The 19,901-nt window shown below is 44.3% G+C and overlaps 1 protein-coding gene across 1 annotated transcript; it reads right to left on the bottom strand.

Moving 5' to 3' along the window:
* Positions 1-4,979: 4,979 nt before the first annotated feature.
* LOC120916876 (thioredoxin-like) lies at positions 4,980-5,362 on the bottom strand. The gene has a single exon (XM_040327819.1). The coding sequence runs from the start codon at positions 5,326-5,328 to the stop codon at positions 5,011-5,013; it is 318 nt and encodes a 105-aa protein (XP_040183753.1). The 5' UTR covers positions 5,329-5,362; the 3' UTR covers positions 4,980-5,010.
* Between the last annotated feature and the right edge of the window lie 14,539 nt (positions 5,363-19,901).

Genomic DNA, 19,901 nt, shown 5'->3' with positions numbered 1-19,901 from the left:
CAGGAACTGGGTGGTGGTGTAAGGGGCCACCGGTGGGCCCTTGGCGAACATCTCGGCACGCATCTGGGACGCCCGCTGCGACTCCCTCTCCTCCAGTCGCTTCTTCTCCTCCCAGGTCAGCTTGTTATACGGCTTCCAGGACCTCTTCTTCTTGAAGGGTGGCCGGCGGTGCCTCTTTCTGCCCAGCTCCCTCCAGGGCCCCTCCGGCTCAGGGCTGTCGCCCATGACCAGCTGACAATGGTGTTCCCTGTTGTCCGTAATAACAGATTGTACCATGAGGGCTTCGTAAGGGGTGCCCAATGGTTCTTCCTGACCCAGCTCCTTTGGATCCCAAGCCGAGTCTACACAATGGGCTGCTGCTGGTGGGCGGTACCCAGGTTGAGACCAATTTGACCTGGTGTTGTCATTCATGGGGCAATTCTGCTTATAGTGACCAAGCTGTTTGCACCGGAAGCAGCGTTGTTCGTTGCCCTCCTGGCGATGATAGCGAGGGCTAGATGTCACCGGTCTGTTAGGAGGTTGGTATCTAGCGGTTGGTGGGTGTGAGGGCACCGTTTGTGGTGGAGGTTGTTCCTGTGGTGTGACCTGGTTCGTCTTGCGAGTATCTGCATATTCATCCGCCAACTTCGCGGCCTCTGGTAGAGTCATGGGCCTGCGATCTCTCACCCAATCCTTGACGTCCGTCTGGATGTGATTTTAAAATTGCTCCAGGAGCATTAGTTGCAAAATGTCCTCTGCGGTGGTGGCCTGGCTGCTGTTAGCCCAGTTAGAGGCCGACCGGGACAATTGGCATGCCCATTCCGCATAAGAGTCTTTCGTGGTTTTGCGTGAGTCCCTGAACTTCTGTCTGTGGGACTCTGGGGTTACTGCATAACGAGCCAGGAGCACTTCTTTAACCCGGGCGTAGCTATGGATATCCTGATCTGGCACGGTCCGGAAAGCATCAGAAGCTTTGCCTGACAGTTTGCCTGACAATATTGAAACCCAGTCTCCTCTAGCTATTCGGTGCAGGTTACATTGTCGCTCAAAATCCGCCAGGAAGTTATCAATCTCACAGTCCTTTTCATCAAAAGCTTTAAAAGCGCTAAACGGAATCTTCCTTGCGTCTGCTGTGCTGTACTCACTGTTCGTAGAAGGTGCGGCTGCTTGTTGGACTGCTGCCAGTTTTAACTGTAGCTCTGCGTCCCTTATTTGTTTATCCTTCTGTAGTTCTGCGTCTCTTATTTGTTTATCCTTCTGTAGTTCTGCGTCCCTTATTTCTTTATCCTCCTGTAGCTCTGCGTCTCTTATTTGTTTATCCTTCTGTAGCTCTGCGTTTACTAACATGTCCATCACTTTCAGTACCACATCTGGCGTTGGGTTCGGGCCGAACCACGCTAGCTTCTCTCTCATTAGCTTGTTGGCTGGCGATTCCTCCTCCTGAATCACTGGTGTCTCCATCTCTTGTACTGCTGGCGTTGCTGCAATCCCGTCCTCCTGGTCTAGCTCCATTGATTCTGCTATGATGACCCGCTTGGTTTTGTTGCTAGCAATCCTTCCACGAACTTCCAGTAGTTCTTCCAGTGTCTGCTTGGAATCCGGGTGTGAAGGGGAATAGAAGGGAAAAATCCCACTGCTACCAACCAATTGTGACGGTATCGGTATGATATCCCCGTCAACGTTCCCTTCTTCCCATAACGAAAATCACCCCAATATTCCACGAGGAGGGATATCCCTGGAATCGCCCAGAAAGCCACACATGAGACCAGCTTACTGCTTGAACAACACAGACTTTAATGTTATATCACACAGCTTATATGTCATTTCCAAAACTGTTACAATGACAAATCTCCGCCCCCCTCACACTGGGGCTTCCATACAGATTATAGGTAGACACGACGGGGCCGATGCTGAAACACATTTTCTTTAGACAATGACATCAATGACGCTGAGCTCTAGCTGTACTGAATACATCAACCAGACCGCTCGACCCCGCATATAGAGAGATAATTACCACAATGAAGCAATCAGAATAATTAACACAAGCCACTTAAACCCAGCTCTCCTTCACACAACACAATAGATCAATCAACCTTTAGAAATAGTGAGGGGACATTAGCACATCAATAACCTGGCTAGCAGGGAGCAGTAAACTGAGACATATAGGCAAATGTATCACAGTATATAAGTGGGAAGTATGTGCAGGTGAGGGAGAGGAATGTGGAGGGTCTAACAGTGGGCACTATGTACAGCAGAGGAGTACAAAGGGTACGGAAAAAAGCACTATGTACAGGAGAGGAGTGTGAAGGGTTTGACAATGGGCAGTATGTACAGGAAGAGTGAGGGGGTATGACAGAGGGTAGTACGTACCAGAGAGAAGTGTGGAGGGTATGATGGGGCAGTATGTACAGGAGAGGAGTGTGGAGGGTATGACAGTGGGCAGTATGTACAGGAGAGGAATGTAGACGGTATGATAGTGGGCTCTATGTATAGGAGAGGAGTGTGGAGGGTATGACAGTGGGCACTATGTATAGGAGAGGAGTGTGGAGGGTATGACAGTGAGCAGTATGTACAGGAGAGGAGTGTGGAGGGTGCGACAGTGGGCACTAAGTACAGGAGAGAAGTGTATGACAGCAGGCACTATGTACAGGAGAGGAGTGTGAAGGGTATGACAGTGGCGCTATGTATAGGAGAGGAGTGTGGAGGGTATGACAGTGGGCACTATGTACAGGAGAGGAGTGTGTAGGGTATGACAGTGGGTACTATGTATAGGAGAGAAGTGTGGAGAGTATGACAGTGGGCACTATGTACAGGATCGTTAGAGCGAGAACAATAATTCTAGTACTAGACCTCTGTAACTCTAAACATGTAACCTAAAAAAATGTAAAGCATCGCTTAGGATACCAAAAAAAATTGTGCTAACTTAACTAACTAACTGTTTTTTTAATGAATGAAACATTTTTTTCCAAAAAAACATGTTTGAAAAATTGCTGCGCAAATACTGTGCTAGAGCTGCACAATTAATCGTTGAAAAAAACCGTGATCTCGATTCAACCCCCCTGACGATCTTCAATGCAGAGTTTGCTGATTCTTTCATATAACAAGTGGAGAGACTTTCAGCTGTCAAAAGAAAATATCTGGGCAGTCTGGCAAGTTTTTAACAGGAAACATTGTAACTGACACTTCCTTCTTAGATCAAAGGGATACACTTCTGTGTGTAAAGAACAAATCTGGGCAGTCTACGAAGTTTGTAAACAAAATGAAACATTGTAACTAACTAACATTGTAACTAAATGTAACCACTTAAAGTCCAACACTTGTTTCTTAAGTTAGAAAGCAATATTATTTGCTAGAAAATTACTTGGAACTGCCAAACATTATATATATTTTAGCAGAGACTCTAGGGAATACAATGGCTATTGCTGCAATATGTTATGTCACACTGCATTTTCCCACTTCAATGAATAATAAAAACCATAAAAACAAAACAGTGAAGTTAGCCCATTTTTTGTTTTTGTTTTTGTTTTAATGTGAAAGATGATGTTACGCCGCAACAATCGTGAGAGAATCGTGATCTATCTTCTAAGCAAAAAAATTGCAATTCTCATTTTAGCCAGAATCGTGCAGCTCTGTACCGTGCAACATAAAAAGTGCAAAGACCACCATAGAGTCATTTTCTAGCAAAAAACAAATGATGATTTTTACATGTAGTAGAGAAGTGTCAGAATTGGCCTGGGTGGCAAGGGGTTAATTACCATGAGTAATATACAAATAATTATTATAAGCACTGTGATCCTATAGGTCTGCTGTAGTGTGTCAGCTTGTATTTATATTGGCCGCTCTGAATGTAGCTTCTGACAGGCTGTGCAAGCAGGCCCGTATCTCCGGAACCATAAATGATAGCCGTCCCATATTTTAACCAGTTGTGGGGTAGGTCTTCACCTACCTACCCCCCCCCAATGTGGGGTTTCTGTGACCTCTGGTCATCGAGCTACAACCCCCCAAATTCGATCTTAAAAAAAAAAAAATCTTAAAAAAATTTTTTTTTTTTTTTTTTTTTTTTTTTGGGCAAATGGGCCTATCTTGAGAAAGGGGCCTGGAGCTGCAGCTCCATCAGCCCCATTGTTAATCCGGCCCTGAGAAGATCGCTCTCTAAAACGGTAAGTACTGCTTCGATTTTAAAAAAAAACACCCGATTCTCCTTGACAAAATGAGCCTCAATCTAATGTTAAAAAAAAAAATTCGGGTGAAGTCCCGCTTTAAATCTCCTTGTTTTCATGGGGAAAAAAATATTTAAAAGGATACACAGTAAAACTGTGCATATAACTAACATGATTTTATTTTTTTTGCTGTTGTTTTTGTTTTAATGTCAACCCAGCATAAAATGAGTTATCATCCTGTCTTGAAGTGTAGCTATAAGTCCCCAAACAGATTTATATTTAGATCACAATTATATGTTTCAGAGCTTAGACTTTACATTAAATGGTTGCATGTAGTGTATCCCCATTCATTAAAATAGTGTGGCTGCCCACTGCACTGGCATTATGTAAAAATAAAAAGCCAGCTAGAAACTGAGCCTATGACTTTCCCCAGATTAAATGCGCAGACAGCTTCTGTTAAAGGGGCAATACTACTCGACTTTTTATAATAACTGTCTCTGTAGTTATAATTTCTTTTTACAGAGGAATTTCACTTGGGCGTGTGAATATTAAATTCAGCAGCTACAAATACTTTTCCAGGTGGCCTCTTTCCTTGGTGTGAAGTGCAGTCAGGTTCTGTTATAGTAGGTCTTGTTTAGGGTGGACATTGCTATATCTTTCCCTGTCTCCTGAGGAAGTAGGGTGATGAAACAGGTTAAAATTCTCCTCTCCTTCCACCACAGTAATATTATTGTACATTTGCTTTTTATTTACATATAAAAAAAAAAACAATAAAACCATCTTGATAAAAAGAAAAAAAGGAGAGGGGAGAGAGAGAGAGAGAAGAATAGCCTTATACATTGGGGCGGATTTCAGTAGCTTCACGCGCTTCTTATTTCAGCCTAGCAATGGTTGCCTTAAGCTTGGCGTCTTCTGCACCAGAAAATTCTTCAATCTTTTCTTTGTTTTTGTAAAATTGAAAAGTAGGCATGGCGTGGATGCCACACGATTCTGATAAATCCGCTACGTCATTCACGTCTACTTTACAAAAGAATACATCAGAATGTGTTTTGCAAAGTTCCTCAAATATGGGAGCAATCATTCGGCACGGTCCACACCATACTGCAGTGAAAACAACGACAACCAGTTTGTCACCCGCAGATGCCAAGAATGCAGTAAAGTCTGCCACGGTCTCTATTTGCTTCACCATTATTGCCACTGATAGACTACAACGTGTACTGAGCGGACCCTGCCCTCCACATATACACAAGAGGTATTACCACAGTAATATTATAAGAGCTTCCAATTTTTTCAAAATCTCAGTAAGTGGTGGTATAAAGGTTACACAAAATGATGGAAAATGTACCGTATTTATCGGCGTATACCGCGCACTTTTTTGCCCTGAAAATCAGGGAAAAATCTTGGTTGCGCGATATACGCCGATACCCGCTTTCCCGCGCCGAGTTTGAATACTGCGCCGGCATATACCGAGCGCAGTACACTAGTGTATAGTCGGGCAGTCTCGGCTCCTCTCGCGCTGACGTCCTGGACGTACAGGACGCGAGCGCGAGAGTAGCCGAGCCTGCCCGACTATACACGAGTGTACTGCGCTCGGTATATGCCGGCGCAGTATTCAAACTCGGTGCGGGGAAAGCGGGAAACGAGCGGGGAGGACGCCGCAGAAGGACGCCGGACCCGACGAAAAGGGACACCCGAAGCCGCAGACGGACGCCGGACCCGACGAGGCCGCTGATGGACGCCGCGCAAGACACCAAAACTGTAAGTACAAAAATCTTTTTTCCACAGGAATTTCGGGGCAACTTTAGGGGTGCGCGCTATACGCGGGAGCGCGCTATACCCCAATAAATACGGTAATTATCTGAATCACCCTAATCAAATGACTTTGTTTCTATATACAGTAAAACCTTGGTTTGAGAGTAACTTGGTTTTGCAAGACAAGCAAATTTTTTTTTATAAATTTTGACTTAAAACAAGCGATGTCTTGATATACAAGTAGCGTCATTTCAGAGTATAAAACAGAGTATAAAAAATAAAAGGTAAAACATTTAGCATCTCACATGGTTGATGATTAAAACAGACACATCTGAGGCCGCGTATACACAACCGGTCCATCCGATGAGAATGGTCCGACGGACCGTTTTCATCGGTTCACCGCTGAAGCAGACCGATGGTCTGATGTGTGTACACACCATCAGTTCAAAAACTGATCGGGTCAGAACGCGGTGACGTTAAATACACGACATGCTGAAAAAAAACTAAGTTCAATGCTTCCAAGCATGCGTCGACTTGATTCTGAGCATGCGCGGGTTTTGTGTACTAACCATCGGTTTGGACTGATGATCAGCCGTCCATCGGTTCGATTTTAAAGCAAGTTCTCTAATTTTTGTCCGAAGGACAACAGACCGATGGGCCGTACACACGGTCGAACTGGACTTCAGGCCGTTTTCATCGGTTTGGACCGGCCTAAGTCTGCAGGCATCCGGGGTAAAGCTGTCCACATAGACCAGGCATGTCCAAAGTCCGGCCCGCGGGCCAATTGCTGCCCGTATTCCGGTTTTGAACGGTCCGTCTGGTAATCTGGACATGTATAACTTTTGTGGCCCCCAACGAAGCCCGGAGAGCTGGGGCCACAAAAGATATATATGCTGGCTGCCTTGGAGGGAACAGGCAGGGGACGGAGCGAGTGCCGTACATACAGGAGAATTTCCTGTTTGTTTACACGGCAGCCTCTGTAATAGGAAGTCCAGTCTTATGCGCTGCCTTTGGACAACTGTTCTGACAATCATAGGAGGCGGGACTTTGTATTAAAGAGGCTGCAGAGAAAACAAATTCTCCTGTATGTAATGTGTTGGCGCTCGTCCCGTCCCCCTCCCTGTCCCCTTTGAGGCTGCAGATGGCAATGGTGGATCAGGCTGCACCGATGGCAATGGTGGGGCTGCATTCATGGCAATGGTGAGGCTTCAGATGGGCGCTGATTAGACTGCATTGATGAGCACTAACCCTTATTTTGCTTCCCAGATCTTTATTTAAAAAAAAAAAAAATTTCCCTGAAAATTATACGCCAATAAATACGGTATATCCAAATAACACGCCCAAGCTCATCTCTTCACCACATACAGCCACTAAGGCAAGATAATTCTTGTTGGGCAGTGTATTGGTGCTCGGACGAACGCTTAGACCGAGTTTCAGTGGTTCAAAGAATGTTAGGCAAAATGGTCGGCCCTCACGCATGTTCACTTCATGAAATCTGGCCCTCTTTGAAAAAAGTTTGGACACCCCTGACCATCCTCCGCACCGCTATAGACATCATCCCTTCCATGGTGTGTTCCATGAACACTTCAAGCCTCGCTTTCAGATTGTTCTACTGCAGGGTAGTCTTCCTGGTCACGATTGCAGACTGACAGCGGTGAGAGTCGGCGGTGCGGATGACAGTCTACGTGGACAGCTTTACCCAGGATGTCTGCATACTTAGATGTTCCTGTTTTAATCATCAACCATGTGAGTTTCTAAATGTTGTCTCTTCATTTAAATGTTACCATATTGCTACACTCAGAGGCGCCTCTCTTCTATTTTATACTCTGTAGCTCCTGCTGGATTTTGCTCTTAACCCCCCTGGCGGTATTCCCGAGTCTGACTCGGGGTTACATTTTTGTGCTGCGATTGGTAACCCCGAGTCAGACTCGGGCTCGCCTCGCAGAATCCACAGGCTTGGTTTACTTACCTTGTCCCTGGATCCAGCGATGCCACCGCGCTGTGTGAGCGAGCGGGTGCTCGCTTGATTCACACAGTGCCTCTGTGTGCCGCCGATCTCCGTTCCCTGCGACATTACGACGCACGGGGGCGGAGAACAGCGCCAAATTCAAAAAGTTAAACAAACACCTTACATACAGTATACTGTAATCTTATAGATTACAGTACTGTATGTAAAAAATACACACCCCCCCTTGTCCCTAGTGGTCTGCCCAGTGTTCTACATGTACTTTTATATAATAAAAACTTTTCTTTCTGCCTGAAAACTGTAGATTGTCCATAGCAACCAAAAGTGTCCCTTTATGTCAAAAATGGTTTTAGAGCAGCTAGAAAACAGCGATAATAAATTATAATCACTTGCAGAATTGTGCGATAGCGATTTGTGTGGAAATTCGTCATAAAAAAGTAATGACAGCGACAATTCTGCAACTGAGCAAATTTCAGTGATTTTGAGTTGATTACATTATTGAATATTTTTTATTATAATTATTATATTATTATTTGTTATAATTATTTATAATTATTTATTATATTATAATTTATAAGTTTGTTTTAAAAAAAAATTCATACCCGGGATGCCTACTAGACTCTTGTTTGGACAGATTTAAGTGAGTTATTCCTAAGAATTACAGGCCTACAGTATAAAACGCCAAATTTCCTTGCAAATAATGGTACCGCTTTCAGCACCTTTTTTCTAAATTTAATCATACCGCTATGGGGGGGTTAATTCGCTTGTGGAGGCTTCAATTTGTGAATGGACATTTTATGGTTCCACAACATTGCTATAATCTTTTCATATGGACTATAAACTGAAGGATTTATGAAATAATGGTTGTGGAACAAATTATCAGAGTTTCCATTATTTCTTATGGGGAAATTTTAATATACGCTTTAATATACGAGTACTTTGGATTGCAAGCATATTTCCAGGAACAAATTATGCTTGCAATCCAAGGTTTTACTGTATATTGTTATATCTGTGATAGATACGTTTAACAACTATGTGTTGATAAAAAATACATTTTATCTTAACCATAAATGAGTTGTTTGAATCTACTGGCACCTTAGAAGTCCCATCAAATGCCGGAGAACATGAAACTCAACCGAAATGTTTTCTCCCAACACCCCATACATATCCTTGAACAGTGTTTGGGAATGCAGACAATGGTTTTCCTATATATATATAAGCCTGAGGGAGCAAAGAGCAATTATTTTCATAGCAATTTTCATAGCAATTACACTGTAAACTCTTATGCCGCGTACACACGGTCGTTTTCTGCGATGTAAAAAAACGACGTTTTTAAAAACGTCAATTTAATTGACCGTGTGTGGGAGAAAACGACGCTTTATGTCTTCTGAAAAACGACCAAAAAAAATTGAAGCATGCTTCAATTTTATGTGTCGTTTTTCAAAACGTCGTTTTTGACTTCACAGAAATTGACCGTGTGTAGCAAAAAATGACGTTTCAAACAACGTTTTTACACCCGCGCATGCCCAGAAGCTAGTTATGAAGCGAGCTTCAATGGAAAAACGTGGTGAACGTAACCTCGCTTTGCTAGAGCATTGTGAGAAAAACGATGGTGTGTAGGCAACATCGTTTTTGAAAATTGAAGTTTCAAAAACGTCGTTTTTTACTTCACAGAAAACGTCGTTTTTTTTACATCGCAGAAAACAACTGTGTGTACGCGGCATTACAGGTCTATTTATCAATGTTTTACTCAAGAGTCACAGAGCTTTCACCAAAGATTCATTTAAATTCCCCCAAAATTGTGTGATTTTTGGGTAAAAGCTGTGTGAATCTTGGGTGAAAACATGGATAGATTAGCGTTGATGTACTAAAACTGGAGAGTGCAAAATTTGGTGCAGCTCTGCATAGAAACCAGCTTCCATTTTTCTTTTTTTTGTTAACAAGCTGGAGTTAGAAGCTGATTGGCTATCATGCAAAGCTGCACCAAATGTTTCACTCTCAAATTTTAGTATATCAACCCCAATGACTTCCGTTCCTAATATGCACATTCTCTTAGTGATTAGTGATAGTGATCTTAGTATATTATTTAGAACACTCTGTTTCTACTTTTCCCTAGGGTTCCGCCAGAGGTTACTAGGGATTCTTTGAGCAGTGGCTGATTGACCCTCCACCTGGTGGTGTCTGCATAGTTTCAGGTCCAGCGCCACATTGGCATGATACTAACGATCTTCTAACTGTCTGCAAGGAGTCTATTGTTCCCACTAACGCCCAGTGTTATGCCCCGTACACACGATCAGGCTTTTGCCCGGCCAAACTCACATCGGAATGCCGACGGAATTCCATTGGAGTAAAAGAGAACATGTTCTCTATCTAAACTCTGATGTAATTCCTCGGAAAAAAATCCGATGGGGCATACACTCGGTCGGAATTTCCGATGGAAAAAGTCAGTTGGACTTTTTCCATTGGAATTCCGATCGTGTGTACAGGGCTTAAGGCCCCTTGAAAAAGGTGGTGAGATGGTTGTATATTGCTTCCTCACTGCCTGTTTTAACCCCCAACATGCCAACCCATTGTGCCCTAGCAGCATATGTAGCGCACGTTTACAGCGTGGCCCTATTCACCTAAAGGGTTTGTGTCCAGCCCTGTTCTAAAATTTCGCTCTGATTTCTCATCCCCGTGATGACATAAAATTAGGGATATCTCAAAGGGACATTTGTTCTGGGGAAAACTGTTAATGCTGGGATGTCCTTTTATTCTGGGGAACTTCCCCCTCATTTTTTGTTGTGTCTTTGTAGGTGCAATTAATGGGAAATCTCCCCAAAATGAGGGCACAGAGAGCAATAAAAAGCCACCGGGTGTTCTAACCTCTCCACATGTTATCCACAGGGCCGGATTAACATAGGGGCTATTGGAGCTGCAGCTCCAGGCCCCTTCCTCAAAATAGGCCCATTTGCCCAAAAATAAAATAAATAAATAAATAAAAGATCAACTTCGAGGGTTGGAGCTCAACTGTGATACCCTCCACACTCCTCTCATGTACATACTGCTCGCTGTCATACCCTCCACATTCCTCTCTTGTACATACTGCCCATTGTCATACCCTCCACACTCCTCTCCTGTACATACTGCTCGCTGTCATCCCCTCCACATTCCTCTCTTGTACATACTGCCCATTGTCATACCCTCCACACTCCTCTCCTGTACATACTGCCAACTGTCATACCCTCCACACTCTTCTCCTGTACATACTGCTCACAGTCTAACCCTCCATACTGCTCAGTATCATACAGTCCACACTCTTCTCCTGTACATACTACTCACTGTCTAACCCTCCACACTCATCTCATATACATACTGCTCAGTATCATACAGTCCACACTCCTCTCCTGTACATACTGCCCACTGTCATGCCACTTAAATTGTCAGACTCGGCCCTCCAGCGCTGTGATCAATCCGGTGGGGCCTGGTCGCTTCCATCTTCACCGGTCTTCCTTCTGGGTTCTGTACCTTCGGTCACTTGCCTTGGCTGGGCTGCGTTGATGTCATTCCCACGCATGCTAATGCACATACTCTCTCTCTCATCATCCCTCCCTTACCCCTCGCCCCTCTCTCATCCCCTTTCTCTCTCATCCTCCCTCTCTCTCTTTAATTTAATTTGTTATAACAAAAAAAATTGCATTTTTATTTATTTATTATTTATAAAAGGCCCCACCAAAATCCTCGGCACCAGACCCATGATGTTCTTAATCTGGCCCTGGTTATCCAGATAAAAATGTTCCATTCTGTTCTCTATTATCCCATAAGGGAGGGTGCCTTTTTTTTTTTTTTTTTGTGACCCAATTAGAAATATGTTTGCATGGATTTCATAGAGGGTGGGATTGTTGGGTGTTTTATTCTGGGTATCATACCACTAAAGAGGAACTTCACCCTCAAGACAAATACAGACAATTCAACAGTGATGTCATTTTCTCCCACTTTGCTCTTCTCCTACAGGTCCCATTCTGTGCCACTATTTTCTGGCTATCTCTTCTATACTCTTGCAGCTGGCCCCCGATGATGTGCCCTGTGCATGTGCATATGTTCTAGAATGCCCCAAGGCCTTCTGGAATAAACTAACTAAATGCAAAACGTTTTCTTTAGTTTTCGACAGAGTGGAGAGGGATTAGAACACCTATTAGGTTTTCACTTCTGTCTGAGCCCCCGTTAGGAAGATTTACCCTCTCTATTTGTCCTGTTTACCAGTAATATGGAAAGTAAAGGCAAAAGAAAATCCCAAAGTTTGGGTTGTCCCCAGAAACATAATACAGGGGACAACCAATGGGGACACTGCTTCTGGTGACCTACGGGGGCCCAAGGGATTGTCTTCATTTGCAGAGATTTCCACTCCCTTCGGGTTTTGGCTATGGGACAGGAAGTGAAGGTAAATCCCCCCCAATGGGCGAAGAAAATAAAAAACTAACAGGGGTTACAACCCTTCCTTACTCTATATAAAATGGAAAAAAAATTGCCTATAGTTCTACTTTAACATACTAAAGCAGCTTTTAATGATTAGGTTTACAAACTGTATTTTTCTGTTGGACTCGCAGCTGAAAGACACATCCGCTTGTGGGAAGATTCCCATTACCTCCAGCACACAAAGTGTACATTGTCTCACATAGTGGCAAAGGACAGAGCAGTGAATTACTTATGTTCTAAATGGTGTCAGCACTAAGTGAATTTGTTGACACTCATCCAAAAGATCGGGCTACATGAACCCGACAATAAAAAGCCACTGAAGAAACCATTTGTTTCCTGTTCGGTAGGAGTGATAACTTACTGCTGACACAATATATTTGTTTCATATTTCCACTGGTTTAGGGGACAGAGAGCAGCTGAATAATGCTCCATTGTGCTCCCTATCCCAGCGCTCGATGTGCAGCCATGATATTAATGTGCATCAGCTCCTCTGGAACACACTCAAAAATGTGTATGTGGAATGTGGTTAAACAATGCAAATATATTACATTCTATTACTATTGTAAGTAATGTGTTAACATGTTCTGTGGGAAACATTTCACATTCATCACAATAGCAATGTAATAAATAAAATAATCAACCAGTGGTGTTAATCTTTTGCAGAAAACTCCCAGTGAGCTTCTCCCTTATGAATTATCTTCTGTTTGGTGCTGTGATGGTAGAGAAAGAAGCTTGACAATGTAAGGGGAATGAAGCCTCATACACACGACCGTTTTCCTTGGCAAAATCCATCAAGGAAAATGGTGGCAGAGCATTTTTGCAGAGAAAAACGGTCATGGATCTCGACGAGAAAAAAAGAGAACATGCTCTCTTTTTTCTCGTCAGGAGTCTCAATTTCCACGTCGTGTTTCTCGTCGGGCTGGTTTACGACGAGAAACACGTTCGTGTGTATGCTTAGAAACCCGCGCATGCTCAGAATAAAGTATGAGATGGGAGTGCGACTTCAGTAAAAGTAGCGTTCACATTCGTCACGCTGTAGAAGACTGAAAAGGGTGAATCGTCTCTCACCAAACTTTTATTTAACACGCAGTAACATGAGATTACCAAAAGCAGCCCCAAGGGTGGCGCCGGTGGAATCAAACTTCCCCTTTATAGTGCCGTCGTACGTGTTGTACGTCACCGCGTTAAAGAACGACGAGATTTTGTCTTGACAGTGTGTACGCAAAGAAAGCTTGACAAGATTCTCGACAAGCTTGACAAGAACCTCGTCAAGGAAAACAACATTACTTTTACGACGAGATTCTCGGTCGTGTGTACGAGGCCTCACTTATAGTACACCTACCTTGGCAATGTAACGGGGGATGACTTATGGTACAACTATCTTGAGAGGATGAATGTGTATGTATAGCCAAAATGTTGTTTTTGTTTTAGATAGAAAAGTGATTTATTTACATGGCCCTTAAAGGGTTGTAAACCTTCATGTTTTTACACCTTAATGCATCCTATGCATTAAGGTGAAAAAACAACCACTACTTACCGCCCCCCCAGCCCCCCATTTACTTACCTGAGCCCTCGAAAATCCCACGTCAAGAATGCGCTTGCTTCTCTGCTCTTCCTAGCCCGGTCTTCTCGGCTCTTCATTGGATAGATTGATAGCAGCACAGCCATTGGCTCGCTCTGCTGTCAATCAACTCCAATGACGCGAGGGCCGGGGGGCGGGGCCGAGTCCTGTAATCGGCAGCTATGGACGCCGGATACAGGACTTGGCAGTGCGCCCACAAGGTAACCCCCCTGGGAGAGCGCTTCCCAGGGGGGGTTACCAGAAGCGGGGAGGAGCCGAGACAGCTGCCGAGGGACCCCAGAAGACGTGCAAAACGAGCTAGTGGAGGTAAGTATAATATGTTTGTTATTTAACAAAAAAAAACGTTGAAGCTGTACAACCCCTTTAAACTCTTTTACGGTTATGTCATGTTGGTACTTCACATGGCTAGAAAATCAAAATATTTACCCATTTACCCGTCAACCAGTTTCTTAGACTACCCGACCTGGGTGATATGAAGCATGACTGGTGGACATGCCCCAAAGCACTTTGGATATGGACATACAATCTGGTCATTACCGTCCTCCCGGTTAACCTGCACAAGGACCCTTGGCAACAGGGACAGACTGGCATACTGGGATAGCAGGAAATTTCCCAGTAGGCCGACAAGGCACTTTTAGGGCAGCGGCGCCTGTAAAATAAATGGCCGGCATGTCCACTGCGCATTTTTATATGGGGGTTACTCTTCACAACTCGTTGATCACTGTACCATAATGCCGCGTACACACGATTGGAAATTCCGACAAGAAAACCGTAGATTTTTTCTGACGGAATGTTGGCTCAAACTTGTGTTGCATACACACAGTCACACAAATCTTGTCGTAAATTCCAACCGTCAAGAACGCGGTGACATACAAGACGTGCGACGAGCCGGGATCAATGAAGTTCAATAGGCAGTTTGGCTCTTCTGCTTGATTCTGAGCATGTGTGGTTTTTACCTAGTTCTTTGATGTAGGAGTTTTTTGAGACGTGTGAAGCAGATCGCACCGTTGCTATTTGCAACATATGTCTGAAGCGTATCAAGTGTGGCCAAAACACCAGCCGCTTGGGCACCACATGCTTGACCAGACATATGTCAAAAGCTTGAGAAGTATGACTAAACAAGCTTTTAACCACTTAAAGACCTCAGGTGTTTTTCAGATTTGGTGTTTGCAAGACTAAAACAGTTTTTTCTGCTAGAAAATTACTTAAAACCCCCAAACATTATATATTTTTTTCTAACACCCTAGAGAATAAAATGGCGGTCATCGCAATACTTTTTGTCACACCGTATTTGCGCAGCAGTCTTACAAGCGCACTTTTTTTGGAAAAAATTCACTTTTTTGAATTAAAAAATAAGACAACAATAAATTTGGCCCAATTTTTTTATATATTGTGAAAGATAATGTTACGCCGAGTAAAATGATACCCAACATGTCACGCTTTAAAATTGCGCCCGCTCGTGGCATGGCGTCAAACTTTTACCCTTAAAAATCTAGATAGGCGACGTTTAAAAAATTCTATAAGTTGCATTTTTTGAGCTACAGAGTAGCTCTAGGGCTATAATTATTGCTCTCGCTCTAACGATCGCGGCGATACCTCACTTGTGTGATTTGAACACCGTTTTCATATGCGGGCGCTACTCGCGTATGCGTTCGCTTCTGCGCGCGAGCTCGTCAGGACGGGGCGCTTTAAAAAATTTTTTTTTTGTTTTCTTATTTAATTTTATTGATTTTATTATTTTTTACACTAAAATATAAAAAAAAAAAATGATCACTTTTATTCCTATTACAAGGAATGTAAACATCCCTTGTAATAGAAAAAAGCATGACAGGTCCTCTTAAATATGAGATCTGGGGTCAAAAAGACCTCAGATCTCATATTTAGGCTTAAATGCAAAAAAAAAAAAAAAAAGGAAAATTTGTCATTTAAAAAAATGACAGAAAAAAAATTGTCTCTTTAAGAGGCTGGGCGGGACTGACGTTCTGACGTCTCTTCCGCCCAGCAGAGCTATGAGGACAGGTGGGGGCCATCTTGCCCTCACTCAAGTCCTCACTCTCCAGGCGGCAGCATCGGATCTCCTCCGCCGCTATCGACGGCTCCGGTAAGCGGCGGAGGGCGCGGAAAAGCGGCGGGAGGGGGGGGGGCCCCCTCTCCCGCCACCGATAACGACGATCTCGCTGCGAATCCGCCGCGGAGACCGCCGTTATCGTTTACACGGCCGCCCGCTGAAAACATGGATATCTCAGTTGTGGCAGCAGCTGCTGCCGTTACTGAGATATCCATGTTTAAAAAGAGGACGTACATATACAGTGGGGGGTCCTTAAAGCGGGGGTTCACCCTGTTAAAAAAAAAAAAATGTTTTTTTTTATTATTCCATTACTTTCGGCATCGTAGCGCGAGCTACGGTATGCCGGTCCTAAATTTTTAATCCCCGTACTCACTGTGCTATCGTTGATTGAAGAATCCGGGGAATGGGCGTTCCTATGGTGAGAGAAGGTGATTGACGGCCGGCCCTGGCACGTCACGCTTCTCCGGAAATAGCCGAAATAGGCTTGGCTATTCACGGCGCCTGCGCATAGCCTGTGCGCAGGCGCTGTGAATAGCCGAGACCTACTCCGGCTGTCTTCGGGGAGCGTGACGTGCCAGAGCCGGCCGTCAATCATCCTCCCTCTCCATAGGCACGCCCATTCCCCGCGGGAGTCGGATTCTTCAATCAACAATAGCACAGTGAGTACGGGGATTAAAAATTTAAGACCGGCATACCGTAGCTCGCGCTACGATGCCGAAAGTAATGGAATAATGGGGTGAAGGAGGGTGAACTACCGCTTTAAGTAGAAGAGGCCTGTTTCTACGAAGGCAGAGTGATAGCCGTTGCCTATATTGGGATGCACCGCGTTCCAACACTTGCAGTGAAGAGACAGAAAAAGTTCTTCCACTCTCTTCTATATCTCTTCTACTACACAAATTGGCAGTATGGGGTTGCTATTTGATTAGGTCTGATTTTATTATGGAGAGGGATTACAGAGCAGGTGGAGATTGGTTTCCGGGAAGAATCTCCTTTGGCGATTTAAGTCATGGAAAGACTGTCAGAGTAGAACAAACATTTCTTTCCTAAAAAAAGCTCAAAAGTTATTGGGCTAGGAACATTGCAATAATAGCCAGAGGGCCTTCAGAAAGTAGGAATCCAAAGAAAATGTGTGCTTACAGCCAACATGTTTCAAGGCATTGTAGAACATCCTCTCCTTTAGGGCTATGGATCTTTGAAGGTAAGCACCCAACTACTTCTGTGGGTTCTAGCATTAGATCTTAAAGGATTTTGTTCATCCAGTGCTCTAATCCACAGGTGTCAAACACAAGACCCGCGGGCCGAATCCGGCCCTTCGGGCCATTTCATGTGGCCCTCGCACCTCTCCTGCAGCTGCAGCCCTCCTCTGGTCCTCCTAAAGACCCTTAGGCCTCGTACACACGATACAACATGTCCGATGAAAACGGTCCGCGGACCGTTTTCATCGGACATGTCCGCTCGGAGATTTCGGTCTGATGTCTGTACACACCATCAAACCGAAATCCCTGCGGACAGGATACGCGGTGACGTGGCCGCGCCGTGGCCGCAACGATGACGTGGCGACGTGCGCGACCCTGGAAGGTCAATGTTTCCACGCATGCGTCAAATCACTTTGACGCATGCGGAGGATTCCGGCCCAGCGGACATGTCCGATGAGTCATACTGACCATCGGACATGTCCGGTGGACATGGTTCCAGCGGACATGTTTCTTAGCATGCTAAGAAACATTTGTCCGCTGGAAACCTGTCCGATCGGCCGGAAAATTGGTTGTACAGACGACCGAACATGTCCGCGGAAACTGGTCCGCGGACCAGTTTCAGCAGACATGTTCGGTCGTGTGTACGAGGCCTTACTTTCTGCTTTTAAGCAATTCATCCAGCTTCTTCCCAGCAGCAGCATAAGGAAAGGGGGGGCACTGTGATGTAAGGGAGAGTGGGGAACTCAACTTCTGATGGTGGGGTGGCTCTTAACATCTAATGTAAGGGGAGGGGATGCGCTGGACATCTAATCTTACAGATACAACCGGCCCTTTTGTGGGCAATCGTAATGCTGATGCGGCCCACAAGGAAATTGAGTTTGACACCCCTGCTCTAATCCATGGATGATGTACAGGTGGTTTCATTACTGACTATATAATATTTGCCATCTTTTGCACTAAAGTTGTTGTCATTGTACAAAGGTGTTCAAAGGTGAATAATTTTGGACAGTTGTTAAACAGACAAAGCTTTTAAGCAGTATATAAATGAGCAAAGTGATTGTCAATGAATAGAAAATACGAGTGGACATCCATTTTAAGAGTTATATAGAGGCAGCCTGTCCCAGAAACAGCAGATGTTTTTCCTAATTCTAAAATAGCTTGGTTATTTTTCCAGAATGTAAGAGCTAAATATGGTTCTGTATAGCGTTTAACTTGAATTATTACACGGAATTTTACTTGTATGACTGTAAACCAAAGAAAATGTCTAAACATAGCTAGCCATCACATGGGGCCAAATAAAACACATTGCAATTTTACAATAATAGAAGATATGTTTGTTTTGTCAGTTGTGACTACAACTTTGGATATAGACCATACCATGTCAGACCTGAGCTGTCCCAAATATGTGCACTTCTAATCTATTTAGTACAGATATTAACAGCAGACGTTCTAATGCAAACCATCACTGCTCTTAAAACGCAAAACTTTGTTCTCTATTCTACATCTTTCTTACCTGTATTAATATAGTAAACAAATCTCCGTTCCAGCATTAACAAATTGCATTGGGTTTCATTGACACGCATTGCAGTACAGAAAAATGTGGCCATTACAATTTAAAATGCCTCATAGCAAAATTATAATGTGGCTGTATACTTATCCATTTGCAACTCTGTCTGTGGCACCCAGCCTATGTCCAGACCTAAAAACACTGATGGCCAGTAAATTATAAAATAGACTTACCGTATTTGCCGGCGTATAAGACAACCCCCTATTTTTCCAGGAAAAATTTTGGTTTTGGGATATACTCGCCGTATAAAACCCTTCCTACTAGTCTGTCTGGAAGCTGAGGGGTAGCCAGAACAACCGCTGACAGGAACAACCGCTGACAGAAACAGGCTTTTTTCAAATCTCACTGTGCCATTATATTCCATTACATGCCTCACTGTGCCATTCCATTACATGCCTCACTGTGCCATTCCATTACATACCCCACTGTGCCATTCCATTACATGCCCCACTGTGCCATTCCATTACATGCCCCACTGTGCCATTCCATTACATGCCTCACTGTGCCATTCCATTACATGCCCCACTGTGCCATTCCATTACATGCCCCACTGTGCCGTGCCATTACATGCCTCCACTGTGCCATTACATGCCTCCACTGTGCCATTCCATGCCTCCACTGTGCCATCACATGCCTGCACTGTCCATCACATGCCTCCACTGTCCATCACATGCCTCTACTGTGCCGGCCAAGATGATCTCCCTACCTTATTTTTTTGCTGCGGACATCCATGTTTCAGGCTGCGGGCATCCATGATTACAAAGCCGCGCCTCCTCCTCAGACTGTTCCGTGATAGGCGGAACACTATTTTTCCCAGCGGGGCCTCTGTTCAGTGTTCCGCCTATCACGGACGACGTCCTCTCGTCCGAGGATGAGAAGGCATCCGTGATAGGCGGAACACTGAACAGAGGCCCTGCTGGGAAAATTAGTGTTCCGCCTATCACGGAACAGTCTGAGGAGGAGGCGCGGCTTTTAAATCATGGATGCCCGCAGCCTGAAACATGGATGTCCGTAGCCTGATGGAGACAGATCCGGCGTATAAGACGACCCCCGACTTTGGATGCATTTTTTTGCATCCAAAAGGTCGTCTTATACGCCGGCAAATACGGTACCCTACATTCAAACCTCTGCCTTTTTTAGTGCGTTTTGCAGTTTGTAGAAACACACTACAGTCCA

The sequence above is a fragment of the Rana temporaria genome, chromosome 11 (assembly GCF_905171775.1).
Source record: "Rana temporaria chromosome 11, aRanTem1.1, whole genome shotgun sequence".
In the NCBI taxonomy this organism is placed as follows: Eukaryota; Metazoa; Chordata; class Amphibia; order Anura; family Ranidae; genus Rana; species Rana temporaria.
Note: the sequence above shows the minus strand (reverse complement) of the source record. Positions and strands in the feature narration are given on the sequence as shown.

Excerpts from the sequence above, each read along its gene's own strand:
- LOC120916876 (XM_040327819.1), bottom strand. The coding sequence starts at position 5,328 with ATGGTGAAGCAAATAGAGACCGTGGCAGACTTTACTGCATTCTTGGCA.